The 18,096-nt window shown below is 46.1% G+C and overlaps 2 protein-coding genes across 2 annotated transcripts; both read right to left on the bottom strand.

The window, feature by feature from the left end:
* Positions 1-2,515: 2,515 nt before the first annotated feature.
* zftraf1 (zinc finger TRAF-type containing 1) lies at positions 2,516-8,289 on the bottom strand. The gene is made up of 7 exons (XM_071540762.1): positions 7,812-8,289; positions 7,205-7,539; positions 6,524-6,618; positions 5,573-5,716; positions 3,948-4,159; positions 3,547-3,725; positions 2,516-2,777 (listed from the first exon to the last, which is right to left on the bottom strand). The coding sequence occupies exons 2-7, from the start codon at positions 7,490-7,492 to the stop codon at positions 2,565-2,567; spliced, it is 1,131 nt and encodes a 376-aa protein (XP_071396863.1). The 5' UTR covers positions 7,493-7,539; positions 7,812-8,289; the 3' UTR covers positions 2,516-2,564.
* Positions 8,290-9,771: 1,482 nt separating this feature from the next.
* dclk3 (doublecortin-like kinase 3) lies at positions 9,772-15,172 on the bottom strand. The gene is given in 9 exon segments (XM_071540736.1): positions 9,772-10,796; positions 10,954-11,121; positions 11,312-11,444; positions 11,891-12,415; positions 12,482-12,621; positions 12,624-13,125; positions 13,455-13,586; positions 13,684-13,892; positions 15,109-15,172. Coding segments are annotated over 9 exon segments (2,898 nt in total).
* Positions 15,173-18,096: the final 2,924 nt, after the last annotated feature.

Below are 18,096 nucleotides of genomic sequence, written 5' to 3'. Positions count from 1 at the left end.
AAAATACTACTGCTCACTATTTAACAACTATTAGTAACAAGTAAAAAAAAACTGCTTAATATTTTACTAGTAAGAACATAAAAATGACTGGTAAAAATGTAATTAGTCACTAGTACCTATTAAATTATAACTAGTATCTATTATATAGCAACTAGTAAAATGACAATAGCAGCTATTAACCAGCAGTCACTAAAACATAAGCACAAGTGGCAAATTTTTAGTGACTAGTGCATTTCAGGGAATAAATTACAACAGCCTGCCACACTAGTTCATTTAAAATTCATTTTCATTTTCATGCTTTGAATAGCAGGAACACTGGAGGGTTTCTTTCTAAAACACTAAGCAGCCATTTTGGGGAAAATGTTGCTTGATGTTTTTCATTCAATCTGTCAAATGCGGTATACCGTATTCAATTTGCCAAATATACAGATCATTACATAATCTAAAATGCTGCTGTTTTGTAAGGTCTTCATATAGCTAACAAATTTGAATACTATTGTGAGTTACTGAACTCAAATAATATAGTGAGTCTGGCTGTCATGCCGGCAATAATTTTGATAGAGTGTGTGATAATTCATTTTGGAATGAAACTGATGGAATAAAATTCATTTTGTCCGCATCAAATTTAACCAAACTTATCCATCACCCACACACACACACACACACACACAGAGTCCTAGAATTACATTTATATTTCATAACTGCTGTATTGAATAATTTATATAATACCAATGGCCTCACCAAGCTGTCTAACAAAGCTAACACTATCTTGCCCTTTCTGGTTTGAGACACACACACACACACACACACACACACACACACACACACACACACACACACACACACACACACACACACAGGCAGCAGTGCAGTTTCCATGATCTTTAATAAAAGGCACATGTACAGCCATAGTGAGATGAGTGAGTCCATTGGCATAGAGACAAAGCGTTAAAACACAGAAATACAGGAAGTAGAGAGGTCAGGAGGAGAGAGCGCTATCTGCTTTACAGTAGAATCTACTTTAGTAACATCTTCTCATTTTCATTCAAGTAAGTCTAACACTCTAATATGTCACCGTGGTATGGTAACCCCCACCCCACCCCCCACCGGCACACATACATACACAAACACACACCCACCACCCTCCATGTCGCACCGCCCAAAGTCTGATGTTCCAGAAAAGCTCTGCAGGTGTTTTGGGCAGGTGGAGAGGTCCAGGTCGTCCTGAGTCGGTCTCAGGCTCTGTGGTCTACTGTTCAGGTCGACTCTAGTCCTGTACTCAGGGATTATACTGCTGTTCACATAGGGGTGTGTTCACTGAGGGCCACGGGGATCTCACAGTTATGATTTGTTTACGCACACGCACGCACGCACACGCACGCACGCACACACACACGCACACACACAGGCACACACTAAAACCTAACTAAAAGGCAAAGTTCACAGGTACTTAAATATTTTGGGTTAAAGAGAAATAAAAATGGTATAAGTTAGCTTAGAAGGTTAAATATAACCACAACTTAAGGAGTAAGTTGAACTAAAATAAGCATGCAGCCAGGCCAGCTCTCCTGTTGCTGAAAGGTAAGGGGGTCAGGGGGGTGGGGGCGCCATCTTTGTTCTGCTCTAGTATAGTCTGAGACACAAAATGGCCGCCATTTGCCAAAACAGAATGGAATCGTTGGGCTAGACTAGGGCACACTGCTTACAGGGGGAGGGAAGAAGACACACAAGCTTGCACACACGCGCACACACACACACACAAACAAACAAACATGCTCTATACAACCATTCATGTGTCCACAGAACAGCTCAGAGTGGTCAACAGTGTTTGGGGAAAGTCAACCACTCTGTTTTCACATTCATGTCTTTGGGACATTCGCACACGCAAGCAGAGTTTGGGCACACGCAGCCACACAGTCTCACAAAGTGTTTTCCTTCTCACTCTCTCTCACACATGCACACACACTCTCACACACACACACATACAACAGACGCACCCGGCACATCCTGCTTTGGTTGGTGTGTGCTACCTTTGGCTGTGGGGGTCAGGGGTGAAAGGTCAGACAGCCTGACCTCAGAAAGTTTCCACAGGTACACACCAGCCGCGCCCTAGCAACAAACAACCATCTCAGACCCCCCCGCCCCCCCTCACATCCCTCTGTCTTCCCCTTCCCAGGCTACACCCCCCCCCCCCCCCCCCCCCCCCACATTCCATATCAATGCCCACCCATCTCTCACTATCTTGTCAAAGGAGGTAAGTGTAATTAGTGGTGTGTGTGTGTGTGTGTGTGTGTGTGTGTAAGCATGTGTAAGATAGAATGTACCTTGCGTGTGTGTGTACATGCATCTGTGTGATTGAGTGTGTGTGTGTGTGTGTGTATGTGTGCGTTAAGAGGTATCAGTGGTTCAGTGGTGTCTCTCTTCAATCTCCACCCTCACTCCTCCCTCTCCCTCTCCCCCTCCACCTTTCCTCCCCTCCCTCCCCCCTCCTCCTCCTCCTCTTCTTCTTCTTTTTTCTTCCTCCTCCACTTCCTCCTCCTCCTCCTCCTCCTCCTTCCCTATCCTTATTTTTGGATTTGGAAGATGAAGAGGCGCAGGTTGATGTTTTTGGCGGCCAGCAGCTTGTTGCACTCCACTGAATCGGAGATGGGCAGGGGGACGTAGTCGGTCTCGTTGGTGTCGTTGCTGAAGGAGTGATGGTGGATGACCGGCTTGATCCGCACGTCGTCGTACGGCCCCTTCAGCAGCAGGAAGGAGCACTCCAGGGCTGAGTTCACCTGGAGACACACACACACACACACACACACACACACACACACACACATATCCTTGAGTTATTAAACTAGTGAGAACATCGGCTGACTCACATTTTCCTATCCGAAACCGTAAACCTACCCACGATAATGTAATAATCATGTAATGGAATTCTAAACTTAGCCTTAGGGAAATCTCTGAACTTTTCAGAAAGGCACTGGTGTCATCACCAGCGCTCCATTTCAGGCAACCAATCCTATATTAAATGGGGCGGGACTCGTCACCCTTGTAACCAAGAAAATGGAGGAGAAGCTTGTTCTGGCCGTGTCTGTGTATCCCGAGCTGTATGATATGTCTCACAGAAACTATCACAACAGAGACAGAAAAGCCCATTTGTGGGAGCAGATCGGCTGGACACTGAATGTTGCTGGTGAGTGTTGTGCTCTTATCACCGTACGCGTTGTAAGCTTGTTGTTAGCTGTGTAGTCAACCCTCTGTTAATGTAGCGTTAAGTTAGCTACCTAGCTAACGTTAATGTCAAGATATTGTTGTCATAGAAGCAAAACCCACGCGCAGCGCCTCATCAAAAAAGCGCTTAAAGATAAAACTCTTTCTACTGGTGACTGCCTTTTGGGGGTTTCTATACTTCTGGGACACATGACCATCACAAGACAGCAGAAAGATAAGATCACTCACAGACACACACACACACAGAGACCCAGGATGTCCAGTTGAGGGACTCCACCCACTGCTTTATGTACATTATACGTGTATGTGCGCCGGCGTGTGTACCTTGCTCTTGAGGATGAGCTGGAAGGAGAGGGTGCGCTTGCAGGACAGGTTGGGATTGCGCTCTGAGTCGTTGACACGGGCCTTCAGCACCCACGTCTGGTTGAGGACGGTGAAGCGCGGTGTTTCGTAGTACAGACGGGTGATGAAGTCATCGGTACGGTACGGTCTGAACTGCACCTCTGGACGGACGCATGGAGGAAGGACAGATGGGAAGGAGGGAAAAGTGAGGGAATAAAAGAGATTGAAGTTATAGTGTCCGGTATTTATAGTAAAGGAAATGTGCATGTCCCTTACAGCTGATAACCATTAATATTCATAAATAGAGATCTCTCCACTGTCTATTCAATTTATCTACTAGTGTGTGAATGTGCATATGTGTGTGTGTGCATACGTGTGTGTACCTGTAAACCCAATCTTCTCGTAGCAGAGCAGGCTAAAGATGCTGTTGTAGAGCTGCATGTCTCTGCGGTGGCTCTGGTCCATCTCTCCCAGTATTCCCATCAGCTCTGTCCCAGTCTTAGTGGGATGGGAGCACTCGCTCTCATGTGCTGGCAGCTCATGGAACGGGCCCTGCCAAGGGCAGCCAATCCGCTTGTACTTACACTGTGTCACCCTGGTAACATAACAGGAAATGTGCGTTGAAAGCCAAACACAAGGAAGGAAAGACATTGTCGCCTAGGCTTCACATCAACTAGATTCTTTAGAGAAGTACTTTTCGATGAATACCTATTACTTTCTTGCAGTTCATATTTTTTATTAGGCTGTAATTAATTAATTAATTAATTCACTCAGCTTCATTGAAAAGTAAAACTATGTTTTGTCTGAAATATGAAGTGAAATGCTATTTATATTAATGTGATGTGATAATGTATTGATGACTGTGGGTAAATTCCCTTTTCACTTGCCCTCCTCCAGGTCAGAGGTCAGGGTAACATTTCTGAAGATAACAACACCTCTGACCAATACAACCACCTTACGGTAAAAATAAGTATGTCCTTCTACAGGAGACCAGTGAATTTTTCTGTCTGCCCTGTCCAGAAACACCTGGTGACTGCCATGACTATTGTCATGGTAACACGAGCACAGGCATTGCTGTCCTTAGAAGGGTCACTTGTAGCTATAGCAACAACCCCATAGGGTTTCGTGCCAGCTAATTCAACTGGTCTGTGCCTCTGTGCTACCACACAGACACACACACACACACACAAACAGAGATACATAGACACAGTCTGTAATCAATCAGGTTGGTCTGTAATTACATCAGATGTTTTCCTCCGCAGAAGTAGCAGGTCACATGCACAGCTTCCCAAAATGAACCCTGTGTGATACTGTGCTGACTTACCAAACACATACGTGCACACACACACACACACACACACACACACACACACACGCAAACATCATCATCACCACTGAAAACCTCTTATCTCCAAAATGAAGCAAAAAGCACCCTTGATCTTAGCTTGACTACCTTGCTTTTTTGAATTTATCCAGTGGGTTTTGAAAGGGCTTCATCAGTCCTAGAGATCGGAAAATTTTCTCAAACCGTAGAGGAGCATGTAATCCTTCAAATCAAGTTAGCAGGACAACAACAATATACGCATATGTTCAAGTGAACCTGAAGAAGCCACAATGCGAAACGCGTTGTTCGCCCCAATATTTTATATGAATTAAACTAAAAAAAGTCGATTTGAACAATCCCGGTGTGCGCTGGATTACTTTGATCTTATATGCATATGTATGATGATGCTGGTGATTTATTTGTGAGTGTGTGTGTGTGTGTGTAGTGTGTGTATGACTTGGAGTGTGTGTTTATGAGTGCATGTATGCATGTGTGTCCCAGTGAATAAATATTACATTTATTCTGTTTCACTGCTTTGCAATCTGAAAAAGTCAAACCTAGCTTGATTAACAAATTTTAGAGAAGCTTTACTTAATTTCAATACGATGTGACAAAATGTATGATAGACTTGTTTTCTTGGAAGCAAAATGCTAAAGTGTGAGTGTGTGTGTGTGTGGTGTATACCTGTCTTGGCACTCCTCTTTCTGGTGTCTCTCTAAGCTGGAGCGAGGGAACTGTTTTAGACAGAAGGTGCAGTCTGTCGGCAGCTCACTGACAGCCTTCTCTACTGCCAGGTTCCTGCAGCACAAATTCTTACTGATCTCACACCTAGACACACACACACACACACACACACACCACAACAAACCATTAATACCATGTTATACTTCAGTAGTACATTTATTGTTTCCAGTACTTATACGGACAGTTAACTACCATCAATGGCTGTCCCATAATCATTAGTTATGTCACTCACTAACTTTTCTGTTCATTTTTGGTAGTACTTCCAACACACAGGTCTACACCAACTAAAGCAGAAAGACCAAAATTATGTGATATGTTTTTTTTCCCCCTGTGCTTATGCATCATAGGGGCAATGTGCAATTCAATTGTGCATCAAAAGTAGAGTCAGCGTTTCCTGTAGAATTTATATTTTTATATTTTATATTAGATTTATTATGTTTCATCACTTTCCAATTTGAAATAGCCTAATGTTATTTGCTTATCCTCTCCATTGTTACTGACCACTGATAGTTTCTAGCACAGTCGTGGAGTTGTGGAAAAAAAACTTGGTTTGGATTGGAACAAATTTTTGAGAATCTTTTGTGTGAAAAAATGTATAGCATCATGATTTTTTTTCTTGGAAACAAGATGCTTAAGTGTGAGTGTTTGTAAACGGTGTATACCTGTCTTGGTACTCCATTCTGGTGTCTTTCTAGAATATGTATTTAACTAAAATATGTTCAGACTTTACAATATCCATACATACCAATTCATCCTGTTACTACAGAGTAACTACATCCATCAACTAATACAAGAAGCTGTCTTCCTAGTTTGGACTATGTAGCTAGTTTGTATGTTACGTTGTCCACTGTTCAGTGGTTGTTGGTGTTTCTGTAGTGCAGTTTGGTGTACCTGCAGTTGGGACATGTGGCCTGTTCCTCCTTGAGACGAGAATCAGCCAGGAGGTGGATAAAACAGCCTGCACACATCAGGTGCCCATTGGTACACTGTGGTGGAGAAAGGGTTAACGATACAACTTCACAAAAGTAAGTATGTGTGTGTGTGCTGCAATAGAGCCTTGTAAATGTTTAAGACTAATTGATCAGTGATCATTAAAAAATGTGTTCACTTGTCATTATAGAGGGCAGGGTGGGGTCACTGGTTTGCGGAGAATGTAGGAATGGGCAATGGATGTAAATTTAGGTTTAGGTTTCAACTGGTGTTCTGTGTGCGGCCTGGGGCTGTGGCTTTGCTGAAGGTTATTTGAGGGTATTTCACAGTATAATGACACACTCACTGGTGTGAATGGCATGAATTGAGCCAGCACAGCTGACCAAACGTGTCTGGGCTTGTCTCTTGGGCTTCTCAACTCAGCATCTTGGCTCAGCTAGCAGCCTATGTACAGTGGCCTACATTGAGCCTATTATCACTACAAATAAATGTAACTTTCCAATAGATTCCACAGGTTGATATTGTAGACTTTGGGGAAGGGGCGCATGGGGAGCTTCTAGTGTGGGGCCCGCTAGTTTCCTATTGTTTGATAGTAGTTTTAGGGGTTATGAGGGGCAGGTTTGTGATTTAGACCATGTTTACCTGGTATACAGACGCCTTGGGCAAGTCTAGGCACACGGTGCAGCACAGCACAGAGTACAGTCTCTCCTCCAGCTTCCCTGCCTCTCCCTCGGGTATTTTCACCCTCTTCTTGGGTGGTTCGTCGGGGTCAGACTCGGGCCCTTCTCGTCGTATCCCGACCTCCTCCTGCATTGCTGCAACCCCCGCGACAGCCTCCAGCGCTGCCCCCACGGCCCCGACCCCCAGGCCGGCCGAGGAGGAGCCAGGGGCGGCCGCAACGCCCACATCTCTCTCTTCCAGTGAAGACATGGTGGTGATTGTCTAGAGTTTTCTGAGGGGTATCTGCCGCGACCAGGCTGAGGCCGAAATATTAGCAGGTTAGCTCAGGGCTAGCTTACAATCTGTCAAGCTAACGGTCAGCTGACAGCAACTGGCTAGCTAGCTAACTCCGGCTAGCTAACGCTACAGCAGCAGGCTGTCAGAAAGGAATGCAGGCTAACTTGTTATAATGTTCCACTTACGAACTTGGAATTTAACAAGCCAACGGTTGTGTAATAACGAAAACATGTGCAAAATGTTATGTATGACTATCTGCTAAATTTTATGTTAACTAGTTTTGTTGACTTACAGTGAGGCTAGCAGATTATGGCTAGCTTCGTTGACAAAAACACAGCAGTCCTCCCTTGCCCAGGCAGAACAAAACAACTCAGGCGTCTCTCAGCTGTTGTTGTGTTCACGACGCCGTTATTCGCACTGACAGCGGATACGCCGACGTGCACCAAAGGCCCAGTTCGACTGCTCGGTTAACGTCTCTGCTCCGGTACCAGCTGACTCTCCACGGGACCCACGGGACTTGTCGGTGTTTGAAGCTCCGGCTACAGATAGTTCGTTGGGACGCGTCTCTTTGGCTACACAGCCATCTTTGTTTTTTCCTGTCCGTCTCCCCCGACTTCACTCTGTACAGCCCCACGACTCCCAGTCACTGTCGTTATTACTCAGGCAGGGACACGAACTAAACTAATCCCAGTCTCCGTATTTGACAAAGTGTCAATATTTTGCCAGTAACTGTAATGGCTTCTGTGCCAGTCCTTCAGTACAGTCGTGGATTGGCTGACAGTGGAATGTTTTGTTGTATCAGATGACTTGGGGTATTTAAAGAGTTTTGTACGGCGCATGCGTACTGAGCACTTGCGGGTCAGCGTATGGCAGGACTTGAAAGGTGACCAAAACCTGATGCGACAAAATGAGGTCTATCAATACTAATACCACGACAGGACACATCCTTTATGAATTTGCAGGGTTTATGTGCCATATCCACCTGTTATAACGCTTTAATAACGCTAGTGTGTGATATCAAAAACTTTAACAGGGCCCTTTACAAAACTTCATAACAGTAGGCATTTTACAAAAATATTCAATTGCTGCTGCTGCTTTGGTATTCTGACAGCATGTTTACAGCCCTGTGGCAGCAATCTATCAAAGTGGTTCAACTGGTTGAGAGTTGAAAGAGACCCTCTGTGTGTGTGTGTGTGTGTGTGTGCGTGTGTTAAGAAAGCATAAATAATTCAGCCAGGAGAGCAAGGTGATCGAAAAGAGAGAAAAAGAAAGCGTAGCTGCCCTTGGCCATGAATACTAGGTCAGATGGCATTTATTAGCTTTTTCATCCAACCAATGCCCCAGATATGTGGCTTACTAGTTTCAAGGTTGGGTGCTGGGAGGGGTGCATGTATGGTATGGGGTTTGAATGTGTGTGTATTGGGGGAGGTGGGGCAGGATGTCACAGTGTCAGCTGTCTACAAACAGGAGGGACAGGAGGAACCACTCCCATTGGATCGACAGATATGCCTTATTTGGTCTGTGTGGAATGGCTAGGGAGCCATACCTTCCTGAGTTACACACACACACACACACACACACACGTACACACACTTGACCCGGTAGCTGTATGCTGTCATTCACTCGGTCCTGAATGTTGAACAATTCCCATTATGAGCCACTGAATCACACAACACATTAATTTGTCAAAATATTGTCAGAGATTGTTAATTCATCGGCTATTTGTCATCGCAAAGTTACAGTGCCAGGACTAATATTTCAGTTCAACAGTAGTTTTTTACCAGCACAGTACAAAAGCAGGGCACGTGTGATAAACACATTGTAAGAAACAGGCTACTCATAATGTTTTGTAGATGGCATGCTAGAATATAGTAAATACACAATGTCACTAATGCACATCAGTTAAAATGAAATGTGAAATGGAGCAGATAAATTGTTTTTGGTTCATGAATGTTGCCAGATAAATCTCCACTAACACAGCACAAACATGGGAAGCTCTTATACATCACTACTCAAACACTGATGATTTCCATATGGACGAATACCTTTGTCATCACACATCAACTTGATCAATTTATAACTGCAGTATAAAAGGATTACACACATGTATGACATTTATCCAGCCTTGTCAATCAGCCCCCATTCAATCACTGGAGAGTGAATCTCGTCACCTGCAGGTTAGAAGGATTCAGTTGTCAGGAAATCAGCAGTATTGTCTGGGACAATAACAGTGATGACCCTGATCCAATCAGTCAGTCAGATAGGGGGTTGATGGCGAGTGGCTGGGACAGTGTGGGTGTGGGTGGGTGGGTGATTGTGGTGTCGGGGTTAGGCTCATGGAGGTTTTGGGCTGGGCTCGTGCATGTTGGCGGCTGGGTAGTGGCTTCGGTTGGGTCTCGAGAAGAGGTGTGTGAGGGAGGTGTGAGGCGCTGCTCATGGAGAGAATGAGTTGAGGACTCCGCTGCTGGGTTGGTGGATGGATTTTGTTGGTTTGAGTGGTCGGCTGTGATTGGTGGAGGCGGACTGCCCGCTTTTTGTATGTTGATGGGGTGTTGTTGAGTCGGGGCTGCTGGTGGTGCGGGGGCTGTGCTGGTTGGAGGTGTCGGTGAACCCGGGGTTGACTGCAACAGGCTGTTGTGTTTGGATAGGTGTGTCTTGCTCAGGGACGTAAGTTGGGTTTGGACTGGGCTGGCAGGGAGCCGACTGAGTTCAGTACTGGGGCCGTTTGGGCCGTCTGGGCTGCTGCTAGTGGTTGATGGTGTGGAACCCTGAATTCCTGGTTTGCTGAGTTCCTTGCTGGCAGGGTCATGGCCTGTGGGGGTGTATTCAGGTTTCTGTTGATCAGGTCTGGTCTCTGAAGGTGTGTGCAGGGTGTCCGCTTTGATCTGTTGCGGTACGGTCTGGACTGTACTTGTCTCTGTTGACGGTAGCTGAGCTGGTTTCTCCTGGTCCCGGGCGTCACCTGTGTTAATCTGAGTTTGGCTCTCATGGTGTCCGGTGATCTCTGCTGTGTTAACCTGTGCTTTGTGTGTGAGCACTCCTTGGCTGTTGGTGTGAGCTACTCTTTTATCTCTGGGTGCTTCTGCTACATCAGTCTGAGCTGGTCTCTCTGGGTCTGAGCCAGAGTCTGCTGTGTTCTTCTGAGCCTTGTGTGTGAGCGCCCCCTGGTGGCAGGACGAGGCCATAGCCTGGACCCAGGGATGCAGCAGGGTCTGTGCTGCTGTCAGCCTCACTGTGGGATCTACCTGAAGCAGAGCTCTGACAAGGCCACTGGCTCCTGCACACAGATACACACACACACACACACACACACACACACACACACACACACAATTGGATTTAAAACAAACAAACAAACAAACAAAGATTGTGTGTGCATGTGTCCTACTTGAGTTTGTGTGTGTTTCCATAAAGTGTATTTCTGTACATCTCACCCTCTGAGATGGGGTCCCAGTAGGGGGACAGAAAGTGGAGTTCTCCCTGTTTTATTAGCCGGAACAGCTCTTCCTGGTCCCGATCCCGACTGCGGAATGGGGGGAAGCCACACAGCAGGATGTAGAGAATAACACCCAGCGCCCACACATCCACGGCCAGACCATAACCTGTTGGGTCAGACAGCAAACAGTCATTCTGAGAAAAAGAAAATGACACTCACAACTGAGAGAGGAAAGGAATAATAAACAGAACCAAAGAACAGATTTGAAAGACACACATATTTAGTGAAGCACAGACAGAGAGAAAAGGTCTAAGGAATGTAACAGAGTGATTGATATTGCAGCAAACAGTATTAACCTGTCTCAGAGAGAATCTCTGGGGCTACATAGGTGGGTGTACCACATATAGTGAAGATTGGTTCAGTCACAACCATGGCTAGACCAAAGTCTCCCAGCTTCAGCCTACTGCTGCCATCAGCCATACGCTCCATCTGAGAGAGAGAGAGAGAGAGAGAGAGAGAGAGAGAGAGAAACAAGATATAGAGAGAGATAGAGAGAGGGAGAGAGGAAGGGTTGAGGTGATATTTCTAAAATTCAAATATCTGGACAGACAGATATACTGGGACACCAATGTTATTGACAAATATTTTTGTTTGTTTATTTTACCTAACATTGCCCTCGCCCTCATATTCACAGCTATTATCTGTATCTTCAGATTATATTAAACCCATGAATAAAGAATTATTTGAGATTTTAAATGAGATTTACTGTTCAAATTGAAAAGAATGAAGGACTATATTTCTTTAGTAAAATAAAGTAAAATTTGGATAATTGATATGATGAAGCAAAGTAAATTTGCTTCCTAAATATTAATTGGAATTAGAGCCAAATAATCCAGTATCTGTCATGCCCTAAATCACACTGCCTTAATACTGACCAGCAGGTTTTCTGGTTTGAGGTCTCGGTGGACGATGCTCTTGCTGTGGATGTAACTCAGGGCTTCGCTCACATCCGACACCATCAGTCCTGCTTCTGCCTCTGGGAACTTCCCCCTGTCCGCGATGGCCTCAAACAGATCCCCTCCGGTCACCAGCTCCATCACCAGGTAGGAGTGAGTGTGTGTGTGGTGGTGCGTGAACAGTCGGACCACGCGAGGGTGGGACAGACTGCCCAGAAGGCTCAGCTCGTTCTGCATCATGTGCTCTCGACCAATCAGCTTGGAGCGTTCGACGATCTTCAAGGCCAGGTTTTGTCCGTTGTCACGACGGCGGCACTCTCGCACCACCGCAAAGTTCCCGTCTCCAACCACACGCCCTATATCATAACAACGCTCGATATCCGACAGGGTGACATCACTCCTGTCTGATGGAAGGTCAAAGGTCGCCCTCTGCTGTGTTTCTATCTGTACTGACCCCACCCCCGGCAATGGATTTGAAGATAAAAGTTGTAATCGGTCGATGCGCTTCTCCTCAACTCTGCTTCTTGGCTGAGGAGGCGGCGCTCCAGGAGGAATGACTGTGTTTCTCACCTCCTGCTCCGTGGAGCAACTTCCTTTGTGCTTCCTCGTCACAGGCGGGAGTGGGACCCTCCCACCCATTTGATTGGGATGCTCTGGACCCAGATATTTACCTCTTTCACCTAAGCAGTTTCCACACAGTGTGGGAGAGCTGTGTCTGCCTCTCTTAGACCCTCCTCTTGTTTAAATGGACCAATGACAGAAAGCCGTCTCTCTCTGGCCCCGCCTCTTACCCGGACTCTCTGCAGGTGGTTGGGAGGGTGAGTGGGTTTTCTGCATGCGTGCTTCTTGTGAGAATGCTTAGTGTCTGAGATATAATTTTCCTGCCTGTGTGTGTCTGTGTGGTAAGGCGGCTGTGTGAGTCTGTGCGCACTGTGGTGTGTCTTGGTGTGTGTATTTGTGTCCTGGCGAGCCTCTTGGTGTGTGTGTGTTCCGCTACCGTCTGCTCCCTCGCTGTATCCGCTGTCGGCCTTGGCGGCTTTATCCGGTGCCGGGCGGAGCCTCTTCTCCCAGGCCCGCAGCGCGTCAGCTCGGTAGTGGGAATGCTCTGGAAACAGCTCCTCCAGGGCCTCCTGCACACTCCTCAGCTCTGGACGAGCCTTCCCCAGCGCCAGGAAGGCCACCTCGCCACGGAAGAAGTCGCACACGCCTCTCACCTGAGAGGGAGGGGTGAGAGAGAGAAAGAGAGAATGAGAAGGACTTCTTAACAGCTTCCTAGCTCCCATGCTGAGGAAAAAGCAGGACTGGACAGTGTCATCACAGGGAGATGTGAGAATTTTCAAAGACCTTGTCAATCATTTTCATACTAATTGGGGAAAAACATAACGCCGTTTTTAACCCACACATCCCTTTGTTTCAACTTTTTGTGTTTTCCTTTTAATCCTTTTATCTGCCCCAATCAGTGGACGGTGTCAACTGAAGTGTGCATTCCTGGTTTTTAAGTTCAGTGAATCTGAATCAGGAAAATGTGTGTGTTGAGCCTCACCTCTCGTGCGTGGGGTGTGTAGAGGCGTGTGACCCTGGCTCTGTGCCAGCGAGGAAACCCCAGTGCCTCCGAGACATCCAGTAGCAGTTGCTCGAAGGAAACCACGCCCCTACGGTTCAACAGTACTGTTACCTTGGAAACCGAGAAACAAAAATGACACTTAATTAAATCATGAAAAGGTTGCACCTAGTTAACTGCTGAAAAGGACACTGCCTTCTCAGCTATTCACCTTCCGCAGTGAACTCTGACCGCAGGGACAGACGATGGTGACCAGGTGAGGCCGCTCGGCGCTCTGCTCCGCGTGACGGGTGTGGAACAGAGGGAGTGGAGGAGGAGGAGGTGGGCAGTGGGTCCTGTGGCCCGGTCCTGCAGGGTGGGTGTGAGGGGGCCACGGCTGGGGCATCCCCCCAACACGCTTCGACAGTGAGACAGGGGGAACTGAAGGGGGAGAGGGGGCAGAGGGGGGGCAGGGGAAGAGGGCAGAGAGAACGACAGAAAGCAAGAGTTGGATTATTGTTGAAAGTCTATTCAATAACGCTGATGTCACCACTTAGTTGGTGGGTGTTTTTTCTGAAGTAGTATACAAAGGAAAACTCATAAGTAACACGACACTAGTCCCTCATTCTGTGTGTGCGTGTGTGTGAAAACAAATCCGGCTGATCAGATTTGAGTGTTTTCCATCCCGTGGAGTGCAGGGGCCATTTGAGATTCCTCAAGCACCTTGCTCCCCGGGCTGAATTATTTATGCTTCCTTAAGACGCACACAAACACACATACACACACACGCACACGCTCCAACAAAAGCTCGCTTGCCCTGGTTAGGGCTCGGCTGAATCTGCATGATTAATGAAGCATTAGAGACACGCGGCATCTTTGACGTTTCACTTTCTGACACAGAGAGGGACGGAGAGCAGTTATCTGTCCAATCAGTGGGGTGTTGTTGTTTTTTTGAGACTCAGACAACAGACAGAAACACAAGACCCTACCTCTAACATGAGCAGGGCCCCCTTTAACAAGACACCACTGACCCCCGGACAGCAAGCAACACCACACATTCACACACTGAGTCCCCACACACTGCCTGAACAATACAGGCTTTTCACAAACGGTGTCTTATAAACATCTCATAAAGAGCCAGCTGTTGCCAGTCCAGGAAGCCTTCTTCAGTCGTTTCCAAAATGAGGTCCGGGGGCCTTCAGGGGGCCTTGAGGTGGTTCAAGGGAGTCCCCAGAAAAAGAGGGAATAGTTTAATTTCACTATTATTTAATTCCCTTCAAGTTAACAATGTGAAATAATGTATGAGGCTGACCACAGGATCAGAGGTTTCACCACCTCCCCACTGCTGTTATCACCCCACCTGTAGTAATAACAGTCATGCAATTCTACACCAATAACTAACTCTAAAAGTCTTCTCAGCTCAGATGCGGTTCCTTCAGACAAAATAATCTTATCACGTGCGTGTCCGTGATTTAATGCATATATCTGGGGGTCCTTGACATGAAAAAGTTTGGGAACCCGTGGTCTACTTGATAGTTTATCCAGTGCACATCGTTAGAGCCCATTCAACGTACATCCAACAGCTTAAAGAAGCTAATGATAATAACAAATATGGTTTTAATTGGAGATAATCCATTCATTCCGACCATTGACTCACCTGCCGTTCTCCATTTAGCGCCTGCAGCTTCGAATCCATACCGGGCTCTCCACGCGGGCGTCATGTCGGTCCAAAACAACGCCAAAACTACCGCACAACTCAGTAATATTTATCTATCATTTAGTTCTTCTTCTCCGAAGGTTGCTGTCATACCCTCGGCCGTTAGTTTTGAATTCCAGGGCCGGTAACGGGATGCTCTCTGAGCTGACCGGACCTGCCGTAGTTACGTGCATCCATGGTTGCCATGGATGCACGTAGAAGGAGCCGAGCTGCGTCAAGTTTTTTTTTTTGAGCTGCGTCAAGTGAGCCGGATACAGCAAGGGAAATACCGTAAGTTAGGCGATTGTGCATTCAAAGTAAAAGCTTACAACTCGCCATTTAATTGAACATGTATGGTGTACGAAACAACATAGTTTTGGATTAAACATTTGTGTTTTAACCTACTTTATCTTTTCCTAAAATATAGTAGACGTACTGCCTACCTATTTTCATATTGGTTGTTTGTATTGCAACATGGTCATGGGTACATAGCCTACATGTTCGCCATTAAGAGTTTTATTTTGAAGGTTGTGACCGGAAGGTGTGTTTTTTATTTTGTATGCTTTGACACCGGAGGGAGGGGGGGGGAGTTCTGTGAGAGAAGAGAGCGTGTCTGGTGAAAGTTTTCAGAGAAGCGAGCAGGGTGATCACAGGGGCCACAGGGACAGACAGCCGAAACCATCGCTGCGTCGCATGCTGTCCTCACCGTCCTCACTTACATAATAAAAGCACCCGTTACCAGTGTCTTTAGTTGTTCAATGTGTTTGGTTACGTTGGCACAACTTGCACCACTGGGCATCGCATCGTCCATAGGTTATCATGCCTGCAGCATCTCGGACGCGAGAGCAAGGGAAGGTGGAGGGAAACGAAACACTCCATTAACAATTTGTTAATGTTACTGGAAGGTGTTATCAGATAGCAGACGTTTCCGGGCCTAACTTGGCGTAGCTCAGGCACTGATGGATCAGTTTTGACAATGGCCAGCCAGTGTCATGTGGGCTAAAACGGCCAAACTATAGCAGCCTCTGTAAAGACTTGTTGCTGCATTTGGATTGTGGGCCAAATGAGCCAGAGGCATAGGCGGATTATGAGACAGAGGGCCCCTGGGCACAGATACCTAGTAAGGGCCTTGGACAATAATGTAGTGCTTTACTGCTAAAGCGCTGTAGATAAACTGAGGAGAACACTCACTTTGACAGTGCCATGGTGACACCTCAAAACAAATGTTTAGGTTGTTATAGGGGGAATTTGGGGGCTTTGGCTTTTGACTGCAGTTCAGTAAAAGTAAAGTTAGTGACAGCATCATCATGTATCAGGCTCTGGCTTAGGGGCCCCCCTGAGCTCTTGGGCCCCTGGGCCTGTGCCGGTTGGCCCGTTCAGTAATCCATCCATGGCCAGAGGCCACTACCCCACCCCACATTTGTAGCTCAATGCCCCACCTATGCCATTCAATGCACCAACATTCAAAAGTCTAATTGCCTCTTAGCAATAATGCAATTCAAATAGTGTGTTGAAATGTCATAATTTATCTTCCACACTTCCACATCTTACATTGGCCAAGGTAACAGAACTACATTGCCTATATGCAAAAAAAGTGGTGACGAGCTGAACAGACAGTAGTATCAAGAATGATGCATTGTCCTGTTGCCCTCAGTTGAACTGCAGTCTATTAGTGGTACTGGGGTAATGGGGATGGTGGGTATAGGCCTGTTGTGAGAGAGACTGGTGATCAGGGATTGGTGATGGATATGAAACAAACTGGTTCACATCAAACCTTTGACTGAAGAAGAGAAACTTGAAAAGATGGTGTAAATAAATCACTGGAGGGGAGAGAAATTACTAAGGAGAGAAAAGAGAAACTGCTCATGGAGGGAATGTCAATTTCAGAGGCAGTTACCATAGTTTCAGAGACGGCATCCCAGGACTCACTCTCTCTCTCTCTCTCTCTCTCTCTCTCTCTCTCTTTCTCTCTTGCACACACACACACACACACACACACACACACACACACACACACACACACACACACATACACACACAGTGTCCAGTTGGTCTATTAATACACTGCCCCCCATGGGTCTGTTTCCAAGGATACTGGTAACACTGGATCACTGAGCAACAAAACCAATTCCGGCTCCTCATCCTGGATTCACCACTGAGACGGAACAGTGTGTGTGTGTGTGTGTGTGAGAGAGAGAGAGATAGAGAGAGCATGTTTATGCAAGAGTGTGTTACTGGGTATATGATTTTGTTTGTATATGTGTGGCTGTGTCCATTTGCGTGTGTGATGACCCTGTTGCAGTTCGTCTGATCACTGCAGGTGTGTGTTGTGCTGCTTGCACTCAGTCCTGCTGTCACAGTCTCAATGATTGTTGATCCATGATAAACTTTTCTGGTGTAGGTCATAATGAATCATGAATAATGAACCTAGATCATTATTTCCCATTGTTTCATACGGTGGCTAATGGGTAATTTTGTCAGTTTGCAATGCTAAAACTCTTATTTAGATGTTCATAATGAATGAATGAACTTTGAATGAATGAACTTTATTTTGGTTGTTCACATTAAAAAAAAAACTGTACATTTCTCGAGATTAAAATTATTATAACCAAAAAAGGGTTGGGCAGAAGCAAAGCTTTTTTTTAGCCCACCCTGTAATAATAGTAATAATAGCACTGACCTATAGCATGGAGTCCATACTTATTTGTTTTTTGGAGGAAAATTTGACTAAACTATGTTTTTTCAATTTCACCTTTTGCCTAACAGTGGTGGTTATTTTATTGTTGTGGTAGCTAACTCACCACTGCAGTATGAATATGAGGGAAGCCTGTTCTTCCATACTATGTGGTTGCCATGGGCCTTTACCACCAGGGGGCAAAAACTTAATGTAATACCAGTGTCTGGTCAGCAGAGGGGGCAAGCACACCTGACAATATAGCTCCAAGCGAG

The sequence above is a fragment of the Centroberyx affinis genome, unplaced genomic scaffold (genome assembly GCF_046629955.1).
Source record: "Centroberyx affinis isolate AG114_WGS23_722 - 3 ecotype Tasmania unplaced genomic scaffold, CSIRO-AGI_Caff_v1 ptg003711l_1, whole genome shotgun sequence".
NCBI classification, from domain to species: Eukaryota; Metazoa; Chordata; class Actinopteri; order Beryciformes; family Berycidae; genus Centroberyx; species Centroberyx affinis.
The sequence above is the reverse complement of the archived record's forward strand: the minus strand, read 5'-3'. Positions and strand labels throughout refer to the sequence as shown.